This window comes from Nicotiana sylvestris, chromosome 8 (genome assembly GCF_000393655.2).
Source record: "Nicotiana sylvestris chromosome 8, ASM39365v2, whole genome shotgun sequence".
Lineage (NCBI taxonomy): Eukaryota > Viridiplantae > Streptophyta > Magnoliopsida > Solanales > Solanaceae > Nicotiana > Nicotiana sylvestris.
Window position 1 is genome coordinate 201,512,838 of NC_091064.1, and position 14,256 is coordinate 201,527,093.

The window sequence follows — 14,256 nt, forward strand, 5'->3', positions numbered from 1 at the left end:
AAAAATATTGTCAAAAGCACTCTTAAAATAAACTTTTTTAAGAGCTTGGTCAAACGGGCACTTACTCAAGTTAACAAACTAACAACCCAAAGAAAAACTTACACCATCAATAGAATTTAACAAAATAAATTTAGTTACCCCACTATTGTATAGACTAGATTAACATATCTGGTTTGAAAGTTGCCTATTCTTAGTCCAACTACAGGTTATAGTGAGAAGGGAAAAAAACACTACCCTGCCACGAGAAGAAACAGCAGCTTCACGAAGCAAGAAGCAATAAACCAACAAAACCCAGAAAATGAGGAACCGAACACCAATAAATATTGTTTCCTGTACATGTTTTGTCTCCTTGCTTTATAATCTAGCCTCTAAGTAATAATAATCATTTGAATTGAATAAGCAAACATTTCAAAAGTAAATGATTAGAAGGTAGACTTTTCAATTATAGTAAACAAAATTCTATTCATTTCTTTATATCTAAAAGTTGTGGGGAAGGAAACCATTAGTACTAAAGAGAGTAAAAAAGACTAACCCTAATTTGTCGATACAAGAAAAAGGATAGGGTCAATAATAGAAACCAGATTCTTTTGACCCACAAATTAAATCCCTCATTTCCAACAACCATATCATAGACCTATATTCATATTTTCACATACAAACATTATACTAGTACTCTATTACAGTTTGCCATCTCATATTTTTCCACAAGAGGGGTTTTGATGAGTGTCCAATTGACCAAATTGCCCTTGCATTATATTAAACTCAAGATCTTGGGTGAAGGGATTTTGGAGTGTTGGCCCAAAGGTTAAATGGCATGGGCCGATGTTGGGGCGGGCCCACATGTGTAGATGTGGGTCCGGATACGGTTGGTGGGCCCGCGACACGCTCACATGAAGGGCACATGGTGAGGGTGGTAGGAGGAGTCATTTGCATGTAGAATTGAGGTGAAAGCTTAAGTGCCCTCAACTCTTGAACTTCCTTGTGCAATCTCCTGTTTTCCTCTGTCAAATTCTCACAACATCTCTTCAGGAATTCACAGTCAACTTCTGTTTGCTTCAACTTTGTCCTGTTCATCAATTTTTGCATCAACCCCATTAGTCAACAATTCAACTTCAACCTCCATTCTTTATAAAAACACTATTTTTAAATGATTTTTACTTGTATTCACTGGATTGAATTTTCTCCACTATTAGCGTATCTTAATTCGTTGTAGCAAATACTCATTTTACAGATTACTAATTCCACTAATATGAACAATTTACTTGTCATATATATCATTTAATGATCTGGCTAGTGTTAAAAAAAATTCTTAACCGTGTATATATTGCAGCTAATATGAGCCGAGAGTCTATTAGAAACTCTCTCTAACTTTACTAGGCTCTAGGCAGGTGTACACATTATACTTCTCCGACCCCACCTGTAGAAATACTACTACGGCTTTTGTTGGTGTTTTTTTTTTGGGTTTCCCGCCAGTGTCGTAGGACCCCATTCGGGGAAGCGCTTCCTACCAAATATTTTTTCATATCCAGTGCTCGAAGCCAAAACCTCTGATTAAGAAAGGAGCATTCTCCTTTGGTGGTTTGTTGGTGTTGTTTGTATATAACTATATACTGCAGCTAAACTCCAAATGAATTAGCACGTTGTGTGCCTTATTTTGAGTTATGAACAGTTAATTTATCTAATATTAGTTTAACAATACTTTTAATGGTACGTTAAATTCCAAATCTAAATAGATATGACTTCAACAACTTACTATGTTGAACAATTCTCAAATCCGTTCGAATAGTTTTTTTTATTTTATTTTAAAAAGGATGGCCATTATTCATTATTGCTATCATTTTCAATATCATTATGATCATTATTCTCATGGAAGTGGAGTAAAATCTCAGAAATACCCTAGAAAGAAGACAAAATTATCTCACCTTGCCCTCCTGTTCTGAAACCAGACCTCAACTTGCCTAGGTCTTAATCCCAGTCTTTTAGCCAACGCCAGCTTTTGTTTCTGCAAAAACCAAAGTAAACAGACCACAAGTCAAATCTAATTTCTATACCAAACAAAATGTCGAAAATACCCCTGAAAACTGATATTGTTACAAGAAATTAATAAAACTTACAGGATTGAGAGTGTTGTGTTCTTTGAATGTTTCTTCAAGAATGGCAGATTGGTCTTTTGAAAGCCGAAGTTTCTTTCTAGAAGTTTCTCCGTCGTCTTCATCAGAAACTCTTTCCATTTCATGTTCCTCACAGTTATTTGTCTCTCTTTCGCTTCTCTTATTTCCACTCACACTCGAAATGGTGCTGTTAGGTGATGATACGCCGGCTTCTTCATCGGCGTCCGCCGTCGCCGGCAGCCGGTTCACGTCTATTCCCTTCAGTAATGTCCTTGTCTTCACTCTGCATATCTCCGAGCTCCGATCTGTAAATCAGTACGAGTTTAAGTTCCATGCACAAGACATAATAAAAAATATTTACAGAACCAAATCATCTATAACATAAATTAATACAAGCAAATCTCTGTAACAATTATTAACGATAATATAGTGAAAATGGTAACTACTATACTATTTAAACTTCAATGATAATGAATTTTTATTTTATTTTTTTACATATTATTGGAAAATCTAACACCCTTTAAAGAATGAGACTTTTTAATTGACAAAAACAGACTCATTTTTTTCTTCCAACTTTTTTATTAAAAGGGTAGATAAAAAGGAGAATGTTTAAAGAAATGTGAGATTTAACCAGATCTGAAGATTATATAAAGAAAAGATGAGATTTGAGAAAATATGCATAGATCAAGAGTAAATAAGTAGTAGTAAAAACAAATTACCTGAAGAAGGGAAAGAATCAGTCCAAGAAGTTTTGTGAAAGAGATTAAAAGGTGAAGATGAAGGGATGAGATTGAGCTGATGATGAAAAGGATTATTGGTTGTACTATTCTTGTTATTATTATCTGGAAAACTGAGGCTAAGACTCAGCCCCAAATCTTCTTTCTCAACCATCATTTTCTTTTCTTTTCAAATTCTTCTGATTTGTGCTTAATTTTTCTTCAACGGTTTCTTGAGAAATGAGGATTTTCAGGGTTTCAGATGAGAATTAATGGGGAGATATTGGGAGAGAGAGAGAGAAGAAGGAACTTTGTATTTGTAGTGATATGAGTAGGAAGTGCAAATGAAGGTCTTATATAGAAAGGATACATTGCAATTTTTGCCCTTTTACTTTTATTTTTCAATTATTTGGACAAAAAAAAAAGTACTGCTTAGAATAGTGCAATATGGGGTGTGGTTTTTGCACAAAGGGTCAATGATGAGAAGAAGTGTGAGGGGGGGGGGGTAGCCAATTATCACAAATCATAGCTTTTGCCTCCTCAAAATTATTACCACCATTTCTATGGTCCTTTCTTAAGGGGACCCATTTCCTTCTTCCAATAAATCCTTTTCTCACTACTGTCGTAAATGCGAAAGGAGGTGGAATTGTGGTAGAGGAAAAAAAAATTCACAATGACATATACTTTCCGTCACTGTACATTTTGACTTTTTATATCAGTTAAAAATAATAAATAAAGTGCATAATTTATTATGATAATCATATTAATTGATATATATTTTGTCGGATTTGAAAAGAATAATAAATCTGTGGATAAAACAATTGTCTTCTCTTAATATGCGTGAAGTGCCGAGTAAAAATAAAACTATTTTTAGTATATATGCCAAATAAAAGTGACAGAAAAAAATATTCACATTAAATTATAGGAGTATCAAATGATTGTGCTTCCGTTTTGGACATAATTTTGCTGGAAAAAAATATTTGTTCATGAAAATTGATTAGTTTCATAAAGAAATTGCAAAAAAGAAATTCATGTTCCAAACTAATTTTTGGATAAATTTTTTTTTCTTTCGCTCATAAAATTTTAATTTTTTATAACTAAAATATATGTCCAAACATAACTTCAATTTTTTTTTAAAAACAACCAAATATATGTCTAAACATTAGCTATAACTAAATATTCCTTTTTTTTGTATTGTTCAAAGAAAAATAAATTTTTTTATATTTTATAAATAATTTTACTTTAAACTCTTTATATTATTATTAGGACATAATTTTATTCATTGAACTTATTATTGGTGGGGTGGGATGAAATAGGCTCACTTCACTTTCATTAGAGGTAATTAGTTCAAGCCCTGAAAATTAAAAAAAAACGACATAAAATACTTTTTGTTAATGAGCTTTATATTGTGCGAGTGAATATTGGTTATTAGATGGGTGGATAGGAAAAAACTAAATGTGAGAGGACTGGAATTATGATGAGGAAAGAATAATATAATTGTTCTACACTGAAATGATAGTATCAAAGAATTATTTAATGTAATATATGAAGATAAAAGGTAATATGAACTAACTATAATTAAATGAAATAAGTGTAAATAAAAACACATAATATTTGTTAATTAAGTGATACTTAGTGCAGTTAAAGTTTTTTTTTCTTACGATTGCCATAGCTGATTATAGTAATATAAAATGAAGTGACTTTAGGCTTGGCTTTGGAAGTTAGCTTAGCTAGTTAAGCTGCATGGAGTTCTACTATTTCTTTATGATCCTCTTGCATTTGACCGTTGACTGGTCTCCAACAAAACCATTCAATGGAATGGGTTGTTCGCACTTCTTTTCATTTTTTCTTTTTCTTTTTTCTCTTTCTTTTCTTTTTCTGGCCTGAGTAAAGGGACTTTTCTGCTAAAAGGAAAATTAATCAACTTTATGGAGTTCTTATTAGTTAAAAGAGTAGATCGCTGCATAAAATATTTCATATTTATGTTGGATTTGGTGAAAGATCGTATTTTGAAATGTATAAGGTAAGAAGTCTACCCTAATACAAATATCAATAACTCATTCTATGGCTCGTACTCGTTACTTATACGTCACATTAAAATAATTTTACCGTTATTCTGAGACTCCACTTTGGACGTCTTATTAGTTACGGTATAAAATTCTTTTTCTGCGTCACCTTTATGCTGCTGCTTCCTTTTTTCTTTCGAGTGCAACTTGTTTTTGTTTAACAAAGAAAATAAAATAATATTCCTTTGGAAACTCAGAAGTTTTTTTTTTCCAGAACTTTTGTGCTGGAATATTGCCATATAATTCTCTGTTTTTTCACTCGACCTTCTTCTGCATACATCAAGCTGCAAAAGTAATGTCCTCCATTCTTTTACCATGCAGCTTCCCTACTTCTGTTTTATTTTTAGTTAAAACTGCATATAGTGTAATTTTTGAACTTATGTTCAAATATTGTAATATTTAGGTTTTCTTGAATGTGTGTGTGTACAAAAAGGTAAGCAAGTTGCACTATACAGCATATATCAATGAGGCATAATTATATTACATTGACTGAATTGAATACTAATTTCTTTATTCTAGACCCAAAGAAAATAGTTGGTCATGAATCACCACTAATGATAGTAGAATTCAAACTTCAATTTTACAAATTCAAATTTCAGAGAACCAAATCACGTCCATATTAGACTTTCTGTATTACCATTAGACTTTCAGTATTACCTTGTTAACTGTTTCTGAAAAACAAATGAAAAATAAACATCTTTACTGCATGCATTCTTGTCGATAATACATACTTATCAAATATTCCTTCTGTTCCATTTTCAAATGTAATTTTTATTGAAGAGTTGCAACTTATAGTTCTTTGTATAGTTTTTAAATATCTAAATTTATTTTAAAATATTGAGTTAATTTAATCTAATTTAGCTTCAAAGATTAATTAACTTGTCTCTCGAAAGGCAAAAAATGCTACCTAGCTAAATTTTGACGAAGAGAGTAGTAACTAGTAAGTTTTATAGAAGTGCCAAAAATTTATTGAAGTGTTAAGAAGAAAAAAATGTTATATTTAGCAAGTTTAGTTACAGAATTTGTCCGTCGCTAATTTTGTGTGAGTAGAAACAAAAACAAGAAATGACCCACAGGCACGAGCCATGTTAAATCAATCTACAACAATATACTTATCCAATAAGCTTAAGAGGAAGATAATAATGGAGCAAATAAAGATGGTTGAGGGGGGTGGAGGTCCAGTTTGTCCAATTTTTGCAATGCACATTGCTTTCTACCTCAATGCCATATCTGTCTCAAAACCATTCAGATATGGAACACATATCAAATGAATAGTCATGAAAGGGAAATGCGTATATGTGATTACAATAATATATACTTTAATTTTTTCTCCAACATCCCAACTCCATTGCCATTTGCCCATTTGAAATTTGGCCCCGCCCCTGTCTTCTTTTTGTTAGTAAAAGATATATATTTGTATCCCATTTATTTAAATTATACTTCCTCCGTTTCAATTTATGTGAATCTATTTCCTTTTTGGTCCGTGCCAAAAAGAATGATCCATTTTCTTATTTAGAAACAATTTACCTTTATGCAATAATTTATAGCCACACAAAATATATGTACTTCATTTTACACCACAAATTCAAAAATCTTCATTATTTTCTTAAACTTCGTGCCCAATTAAATAAGTTTACATAAATTGAAACGGAGGGAGTATAACAAAAGCTATACAGTTTAGACAAACTAGATCATTTTCTTAACTAACGGGGAAGTCAGCTAGTGATATAATTTTGTAATTTTAAAATCCTGATAAAATATGAGTTTATGTTTTTTGGGGTCGTTGAGAGGGTGTATAAGAATAGTGTTGAATAACTTGTGTTAGTATTGCAATAATTAGTAATATATAGATTAGTAATACAAAAATAATTATTTCTTATCCACTATTTAATGTGGTGTATTAAAATTAAAATGCATTGCATTAAGAAAATTAGTTGTTTATAAAAATATCCTCCATATTCTTTACCTTTAAGGGATTTTAAGGATAATTTTATCTTTAATCATGCTAATGCATGCATTAATAGTCTTGGTATTGCTAATACTATGATTTGCTATGTATTAGTTATACATATGATAATACCAAATAGGTTGTATAATTAATATTTGCGCTAGTAATACAAAGGTTAAAAAAGTGTACCTAAAAAATGATTAGTATACCAAAAGCTAATTAATGCATGCATTATTTTCTCTAATGTATCCTATCAAACGGCCCCTTACAGATTAAATATAGAAAAAATATTTATACAATCAGATCATTAGAAAGTGTTGGTATTATTTAGAATGCAAAGTTAAAATTTTCTTATTGAAAATCCATCTACAACCAATAGTCATGGCTCTTTCTATTTTTTAATCTATTTCCAAGTGGCTTCTTGCATGAAGCCTTAAAGCCAAGTGTTGAATGGCTTTGACAAGTGGCTATGCAAATCTACCATGTGTCTACATGCATGGAAGACTAGGTACACTTGTCAAATGGATTAATATATTTGGACAAGTGTTAAAAGACTCTACACACTTGTCATGCATGCAACTTCCCTAATTGCCTATAAATAAGATGATCATTAGCCATCATATTTACTCAATTCTTAATCAATAATTCATATTGCTACTCATCACTTTCTTCCTACAATATTTTAATTTCTATAACAACTACAGAAAAAACCTTCATCTTTTTTTCTTTCTGGGCAACTATTTTGTGCAAATTCTAAACTTCCAGCCACGAGTGCACGTGTTTGGAGGTGCTGTGGAACCTTGGGGAGCGATCGGTCTTAACGATTTGCACCCAGTCGGGCCGAAATCGCTTTCAAGGCAGTGGCTTGCCACGACACAGTATTTTTTATAAGTTGTTCTTCTTTCCTTCTTGTTCTTAGTCAATATTATCTACTCATTTTCCTTACAATTTGAAAGCGATTTCATATATAATATTGACTAATGGCCACCACTTTGAACAAAACACTTCCTGATCTATCAAAGCTTGAGCCTTTAGATGGAAACAATTATAAGCGTTGGTCCCAGAAACTTTTAATTTTCTTTGAACAATTAGAAGTTGATTATATTTTGTTTAACGATCCTCCTACGGATATTGTTACTGATAATTCTAATTCTGCCAATATTATTGTTGATGATGATGCTACTAAGAAGAAATTTGAAAAGGATAATAAAATAGTGAGAGGACATCTGCTTAATCATATGACTAACCCTCTATTTGATTTGTTTATAAATTATAAATCTGCTAAAGTCATATGGGATAGTTTGGAGAAAAAATATGGTCGTGATGATGCCGGGAAAAAGAAGTATGTCATTGAAAAGTGGATAAAGTTTCAGATGGTTGATGATAAGCCAATCATGGAACAGGTTCACGAGTATGAAAACTTGACTGCTGATGTTTTGAACGAAAGCATGGAGATGTGTGAGATTCTTCAGGCTAATGTTCTGCTTGAAAAGTTTCCACCTTCCTGGAGTGATTACAGGAATCAACTAAAGCACAAGAAGAAAAATTTAACTCTTCAAGAATTGATCAGTCACATGAGGACTGAGGAAGCAAACCGTCTCAAAGATGAGGAATCTGAACTGCTTAAGGATAAGATGAAATCTCTCTCTCTTAATTCTTCTAAAGCTAACCTTGTGGAATTTTCTAGTACTTTTGTGAAAGACAGGTTTAAAGGAAAATAGAAGAATGGTCAGAAGAAAGGACAAGTGAAGAAGCAGAATTACTCCAATAAGTCGGAGGGACATATTCAAAAGTTGAAAGGATCTTGCTATGTCTGCATCAAAATTAGTCACAAGGCTTTTCAGTGCAACCAGAGACAAGGACAAAGCTCAAAGATTGGAGGAAAAGCTCTGGTCCAAGCTAACCTTACTGAGGGGGTGATGTCATTGCTGATGTGGTTGTTGAGGCGAACATGGTGGCTAACAAAACTGACTGGATATTGGACACAGGTGCTTCAAGGAACCTTTGCGCCAACAAGGAGTTGTTTCACGACTTTGAGGAATCTGTTGATGGCGAGTGTGTCTACATGGATAACTCCACTACAGCTAAAGTTATGGGTAAAGGGAAAATTCTCCTTAAATTAACTTCTAAAAAAATCTTAGCCTTGAACAATGTTTTGCAGGTACCCTCCTTTCGTAGAAACTTAGTTTCTCGTGCACTTCTCAACAAAGCAAGTCTTAAAGTTATTTTTGAATCTGATAAAGTTTTTATTTCTCATGGAGGAGACTTTGGTGGGAAAGATTACCTTGGTGGGGGTTTATTTTTACTGATCATTGCTCAAGATATTACTACTAATGCTAGTACTTTTAATTCTGCTTATATTGCTGAGTCTATTGATTTGTGGCATGGTAGACTAGGTCACGTTAATATTGCTTCTATTAAATGACTTAGAAAAATGGAATTAATTCCTGCAATTAATGTTGATAATTTTTCTAAGTGTTTTGTTTGTGTAGAAGCAAAATATACCAAAAAGCCTTTTAAAAATGTAACTAGTAGAAAAACATAATTGTTTAAACCAGTACATTCAGACTTAGCAAATTTCAAAAATACTGTTAGTAAGGGTGGAAAGAAATACTACATCACATTTGTAGTTGACCTTTCTAGATATACTAAGGTATATCTTCTTAATTCAAAAGATGAAGCTGAAAGCATGGTTTTGATATACAAGGCAGAAGTAGATAATCAATTAGACAGAAAAATCAAGAGGCTTAGGTCTGACAGGGGTGGTGAATATAGTACTAATACTCTAGAAGCCTTTTGTGAGAAAAATGGTATTATACATGAGGTTAGTGCTCCCTATACTCCCCAACAAAATGGTGTAGCCGAACGGAAAAATAGAACCCTTCAGGAAATGATGAATTCTATGCTTTTGAGTTCGGGTTTATCTGGTAATATGTGGGGGGGAAGCTGTTTTATCTGCATGTTATGTTCTTAATAAAGTCCCTCATAAGAAGTTAGATAATACCCCGTATGAGTTATGGAAAGGGTTTGCCCCTTACTTGAAAATTCTGAAAGTGTGGGAGTGTTTGGCTAAGGTTGGTCTACCTGATTTTAAATAAGTAACTGTTGGATCCAAAACTTTTGATGCTATTTTCATTGGTTATGCTCAAAACAGTATTGCATATAGATTTATGTCTTTGAATGATAGTTCTATTTGTGAATCTAGAGAAGCAAAAAAAATTTAGCATGTTTTTCCATTGAAAAATAATGTGCCTAGTGTTATGCCTAATAATGCTTCTACATATATATCTGTTAATTCTCATATTGTGCCTTCTTCTAGTGTTACTGCTAATGAGCATGAAAATGAACTTAGAAGAAGTAAGAGCCGTAGAATTGAAGCTAGCTTTGGTCCTGATTTTATTACTACTTTCTTGACTGAAAATATTGATCTTGATATTTTGAGTGATGAATTAGTGTCAATCTATATGTTTATCGTGAAAATGGCAACAATAATTAAATTTGTAAATGGGATTCTAAAAATACGTGATCTATTCTCGAGCTAGTTGTTAGAGCAGATGGTGCTAAGAATGTGGAGTTTAATGATGAAATGCAAGTTAAAAATGCCCAAAACTGAAGGCTTACTGCCCGGGTTTGTTTTACCAAAGGGATACAGGCTAAAACAAGGATTTGAGCGAGCCGAGGAACCTGTTGTCCGTGCGTAGGATCGGTCGATGGGGGCCTCGGGGCCGATGTCTGAATCGAGCTTGAGGTATCGGGACAGTCGGGAATGGGATAAAAGTTAAGGATATGATTAAACGAGGCTCTTTATGGCCAATACCAAGCAATAAAATGAAGAACAAGTAAGAAAGCGATAAATATTAAGGTGGCCTCGGGCCAATGAGAAAGGGCGAGTTTAGAAAGAAGGGAGAGAGAGATATTATTGCACTTGTGGAGAAATGGAGCAACATCAACCTCATATAAGGTAGTGCGAGTTCCCTTTATATAGGAGGGGAACTCGGTTACTAGTACATGGGCATTAATTATAAAGTATGGAGATGGGATGGCTTGACGCGATGCCTCAACATAGGCTCTGGATAGGCCGACCCTGTCAGACTTAGTCATGTGCCTTGGGAGCTTCCCCCTATGTTCTGGCTGCGATCTCCGTCTTCTCTGAGTCGGGCCTCGATGATCCCCGAGGGAGGGGACTCAGTCGTGTCTCCATGTCCTCGGGGTCTCGAGGCATCCCTTCAAAATGACTTGATAGCAAGAAAATAAGTCTTCTGATTTTCGCTGCATACAGATAGTCTCCGCGTTTTCCAAAATGAAGCGAAGGGAAATGATTCTGACACTTGACTCCTCGAGCTCCGTACGGAGACGTCACACTAATGATGCAACCTGTGGCACGAGCTTTTGTGGCAACCGAGAAATACCACAAATTTGTCTATTTCGACTTCATTCAATGCACTACCGATTCCCGTTCTCCAAGGTGATTGTACCGCCGTCGATTCAGTTTCTCAAGAATACAGTAATTGCGCCCACTGGTCAATCTTCCAAAGCCTCGATGACTATGTCCTAACCCCCTATAAATAGGGGTGCTTTGGCGTTGTTTTTCCTATCCTAGTGCCTTCGTTGGCTTATTTTCCCATTCCTTCTTCTCATCTTCTTTTATCCTTGAACATCATGCTTGGGGTTCATGGCCTCAAGGCCGTTTGGTGGCACTCCCTTAGATTGTGTTGTGGTCATTTGCCGGGGCTTCCTTTTATCAAGCACAATCATGCTGTCCTGTTGCTGTTGTGGTCGTTGACATGGTTGTCGTAGCTGTTGTGTTGGCCCGAGATGGTGACGGACGGAGAGTCGATTTTCCCCATATGTAGATAGCCTCTTGGACTATGCACCGCTGCACACTCTCCTACCGAGGCCTGGTGTGGCCCTTCATCCCTTGGGTTTTTTCTTTCCCAAGGAAAAAAATACACTATCGGCCGTCGAGGTTGGGGCCCGCCGAATCTTCAACCTTTGGCTTCGGCGGGCCATGTCTCTTTTCTCTGCCTCCTCTGCATCCCCTTATTTTCCTTTTCTTCATCTTCTCCAGCGGGAATCCCCCGGGGGATTAAGCTGGGAACCTAGAGGAGGTGGCCATCGAAGGAATCGCCCTTGACGATGTGTGCTCGAGGGGGTGGTGCTCGAGGATGTTGATACCGGAGATGGGTTTTCGAGGATGGACCGGGATCTCAGGTTTCATCACATGTACATCCTTTCGTTCCTCCGTTTTACGCGTAGAGAACCTTTGTAGTCTTTTTTAATTGTATGTAAGGACCCCTCGAGGGCTGTTGTACATGGATTTTTATGAATATGAATATACTTCATTGACTTCTGTTTTCGATTCCTGCCTCATAGTTGCATGCTCTCGTGCCCTTCGAGGCCTTTTGAATGTCTTCCTTTATTGTCGATCGCTGATATCTGACTCGGATGCGAGCATTCTTTCTGATCTTTTGCTGATCTACATGGCTCCTTTTCGATCCCATCGTCGTACCTCGGACTAAGCCTGAATTGATCTGATGGGCTCGGGCTGTCGGGCCCTCCGAGTTGCATGGAGATAATACGCCTAGTTTCGGAGCTTTCGAGAATGTTATCCTGATTGAAGGTCTTCTTTGGGTACCTGGGGTCCCTTTTGATCTTGATGCAGATAGCTTTTTTAAAGCATATAGGATAGACTTCTGTTGAGAGGTTGCATGTACTCAGGCGCTGCCTCGGGCCTTCGTTGAGCCTTTGTGATTGGAGCTTCGCGTGCTTATTTCTCTTTTTAGAAAAGGAAACCATGAGACCGAGTACCGTCTTGAGTCGAGTGATGGCGTTGAAAACTTCCTGAAGCCCGACTTCTTTTTTGGCGGAGGTCTTCGAGGTCGGACACTGTCTTGAGACTGAAGACAATACAGTTGACTCCTTGAGTCCTGGCCTCTTGTTGATGGATTCCCCTAGGGTCGGGTATCACCCCATCGATATGTATTGAGGTTGTTGTCTTCTTGGGGCTTACTCCAGGTATGCGGGTCGTCGTTGCTTCTCGCATATATGTGGGCCAATTTTGGCTTATTCGAAAGACCTCACTATTTTAGATAGTTACCCTTCCGCTTTGGCATAGGGTTCTTCATTTCTTCAGGCGCAAAAGGCGTTGGCATGTGTCCTTGCTCTGGGTTGTCAATTTTACCATAGTCATGGCGACTATTTCAGGGCCGACTCGGCAGAGAGTGGGAAGTGTTTCTCCCGGCGCTCAAGATCCGTGGGAGTTCGCTCCGAAGACCGTATCTTTGATAAGAGAGGAACATCTGGAGATGGTGAGGAGATACTACGGATGGAGCGAGGAGATTACGCTGTAGGTGTTTTCCCCGATAAGAGTATTACGGAATCCGCTGATGGATTCTTGAGCATATACCTATATCCTTTCGCATTTGGCCCCCTTGATAGGGTTGTGCTTGATTTTTTCTTGAAGTATCGGGTTACTTTGGCGTAGATACAACCATCGTTTTGGCGAGTGGTGTTGATGATGAGATTCTTTACAGAGAGGGTTGGGCTTGAATTCATGTTTAGCCACCTCATCAGGCTATACCGGCCCTTTCATCACCAAGGCTTGCTAACCCTGAGGTGCCATTCGTCCACGCCATTGTTGTCGATGACGAAGAAGATGGGGATCGAGAGTGGGCCAGTTGGTTCATCCGGGTCCGAACGGCTGACATTATCCCTGTGGAGCTTTTGCCATTTTCCGAGGGATGGAATTATGCACGTGAGTGGAGTGTTTGGTGCTTTTCCAGATTTTGCTTGTAGCAAAAATCAATTGAGTAATCGTGTTCTTCCCCTTTTGCAGCAATTTCATGGACACCGGGCGAAGTTCTTGACCTGCCCGACTGGGTCCGGAGGCTGGTGACCCATTCGACTTGCAATGAGCGTAGGTGACGAGCTGTATTCCGCATCAAATAGGGAGCGAAATACCAAGGTATGCGCGTATGTTGCCCTTGCCTTGGCCTTCATATATTTGAGGTAACATTCCCCCCTTTCTTTTGCATTGGCTTTGTCGTTTGCAGGTATCAGACGGTTCTTTGGGATGAGGCAGTACTCTTCCGAAGGGGGGAAGGAGGCGTCGACCTCTAAGCCGAGGGACAATGACGATAAATGGGATTGGTACCCGCAGTGCAATCGAGTTTTTAGTGGCGTTGAACGGGCCTGTGCCTTCGAGGAGAGGCATCGTCCGAGCCTGTTGTTCCTGGAGTGTCCGATTCCCGGATGGCCATTCCTCTGAGTGAATATACTTTGACCGAGGTTGGTTCTCCTAGGGCCGAAGAGGCAGGATCAACTGGAGTGTGCTCCGACTTCGAGGAAGTCTGTCGGCTTCACTTCACGATGAGCTTAGGCGCAGCTTTCCTATATTCTGTATCCTCCTCTCTTTA

General features: G+C 36.8%; 2 protein-coding genes across 2 annotated transcripts; one reads left to right on the top strand and one right to left on the bottom strand.

Annotated features, from left to right (window-relative positions):
* Positions 1-442: 442 nt before the first annotated feature.
* On the bottom strand, positions 443-3,156 carry LOC104237251 (homeobox-leucine zipper protein HAT4-like). The gene is made up of 4 exons (XM_009791353.2): positions 2,831-3,156; positions 2,115-2,416; positions 1,923-2,002; positions 443-1,066 (listed from the first exon to the last, which is right to left on the bottom strand). The coding sequence occupies exons 1-4, from the start codon at positions 3,003-3,005 to the stop codon at positions 763-765; spliced, it is 861 nt and encodes a 286-aa protein (XP_009789655.1). The 5' UTR covers positions 3,006-3,156; the 3' UTR covers positions 443-762.
* Positions 3,157-7,821: 4,665 nt separating this feature from the next.
* Positions 7,822-8,562, top strand: LOC104237252 (uncharacterized). The gene has a single exon (XM_009791354.1). The coding sequence runs from the start codon at positions 7,822-7,824 to the stop codon at positions 8,560-8,562; it is 741 nt and encodes a 246-aa protein (XP_009789656.1).
* Positions 8,563-14,256: the final 5,694 nt, after the last annotated feature.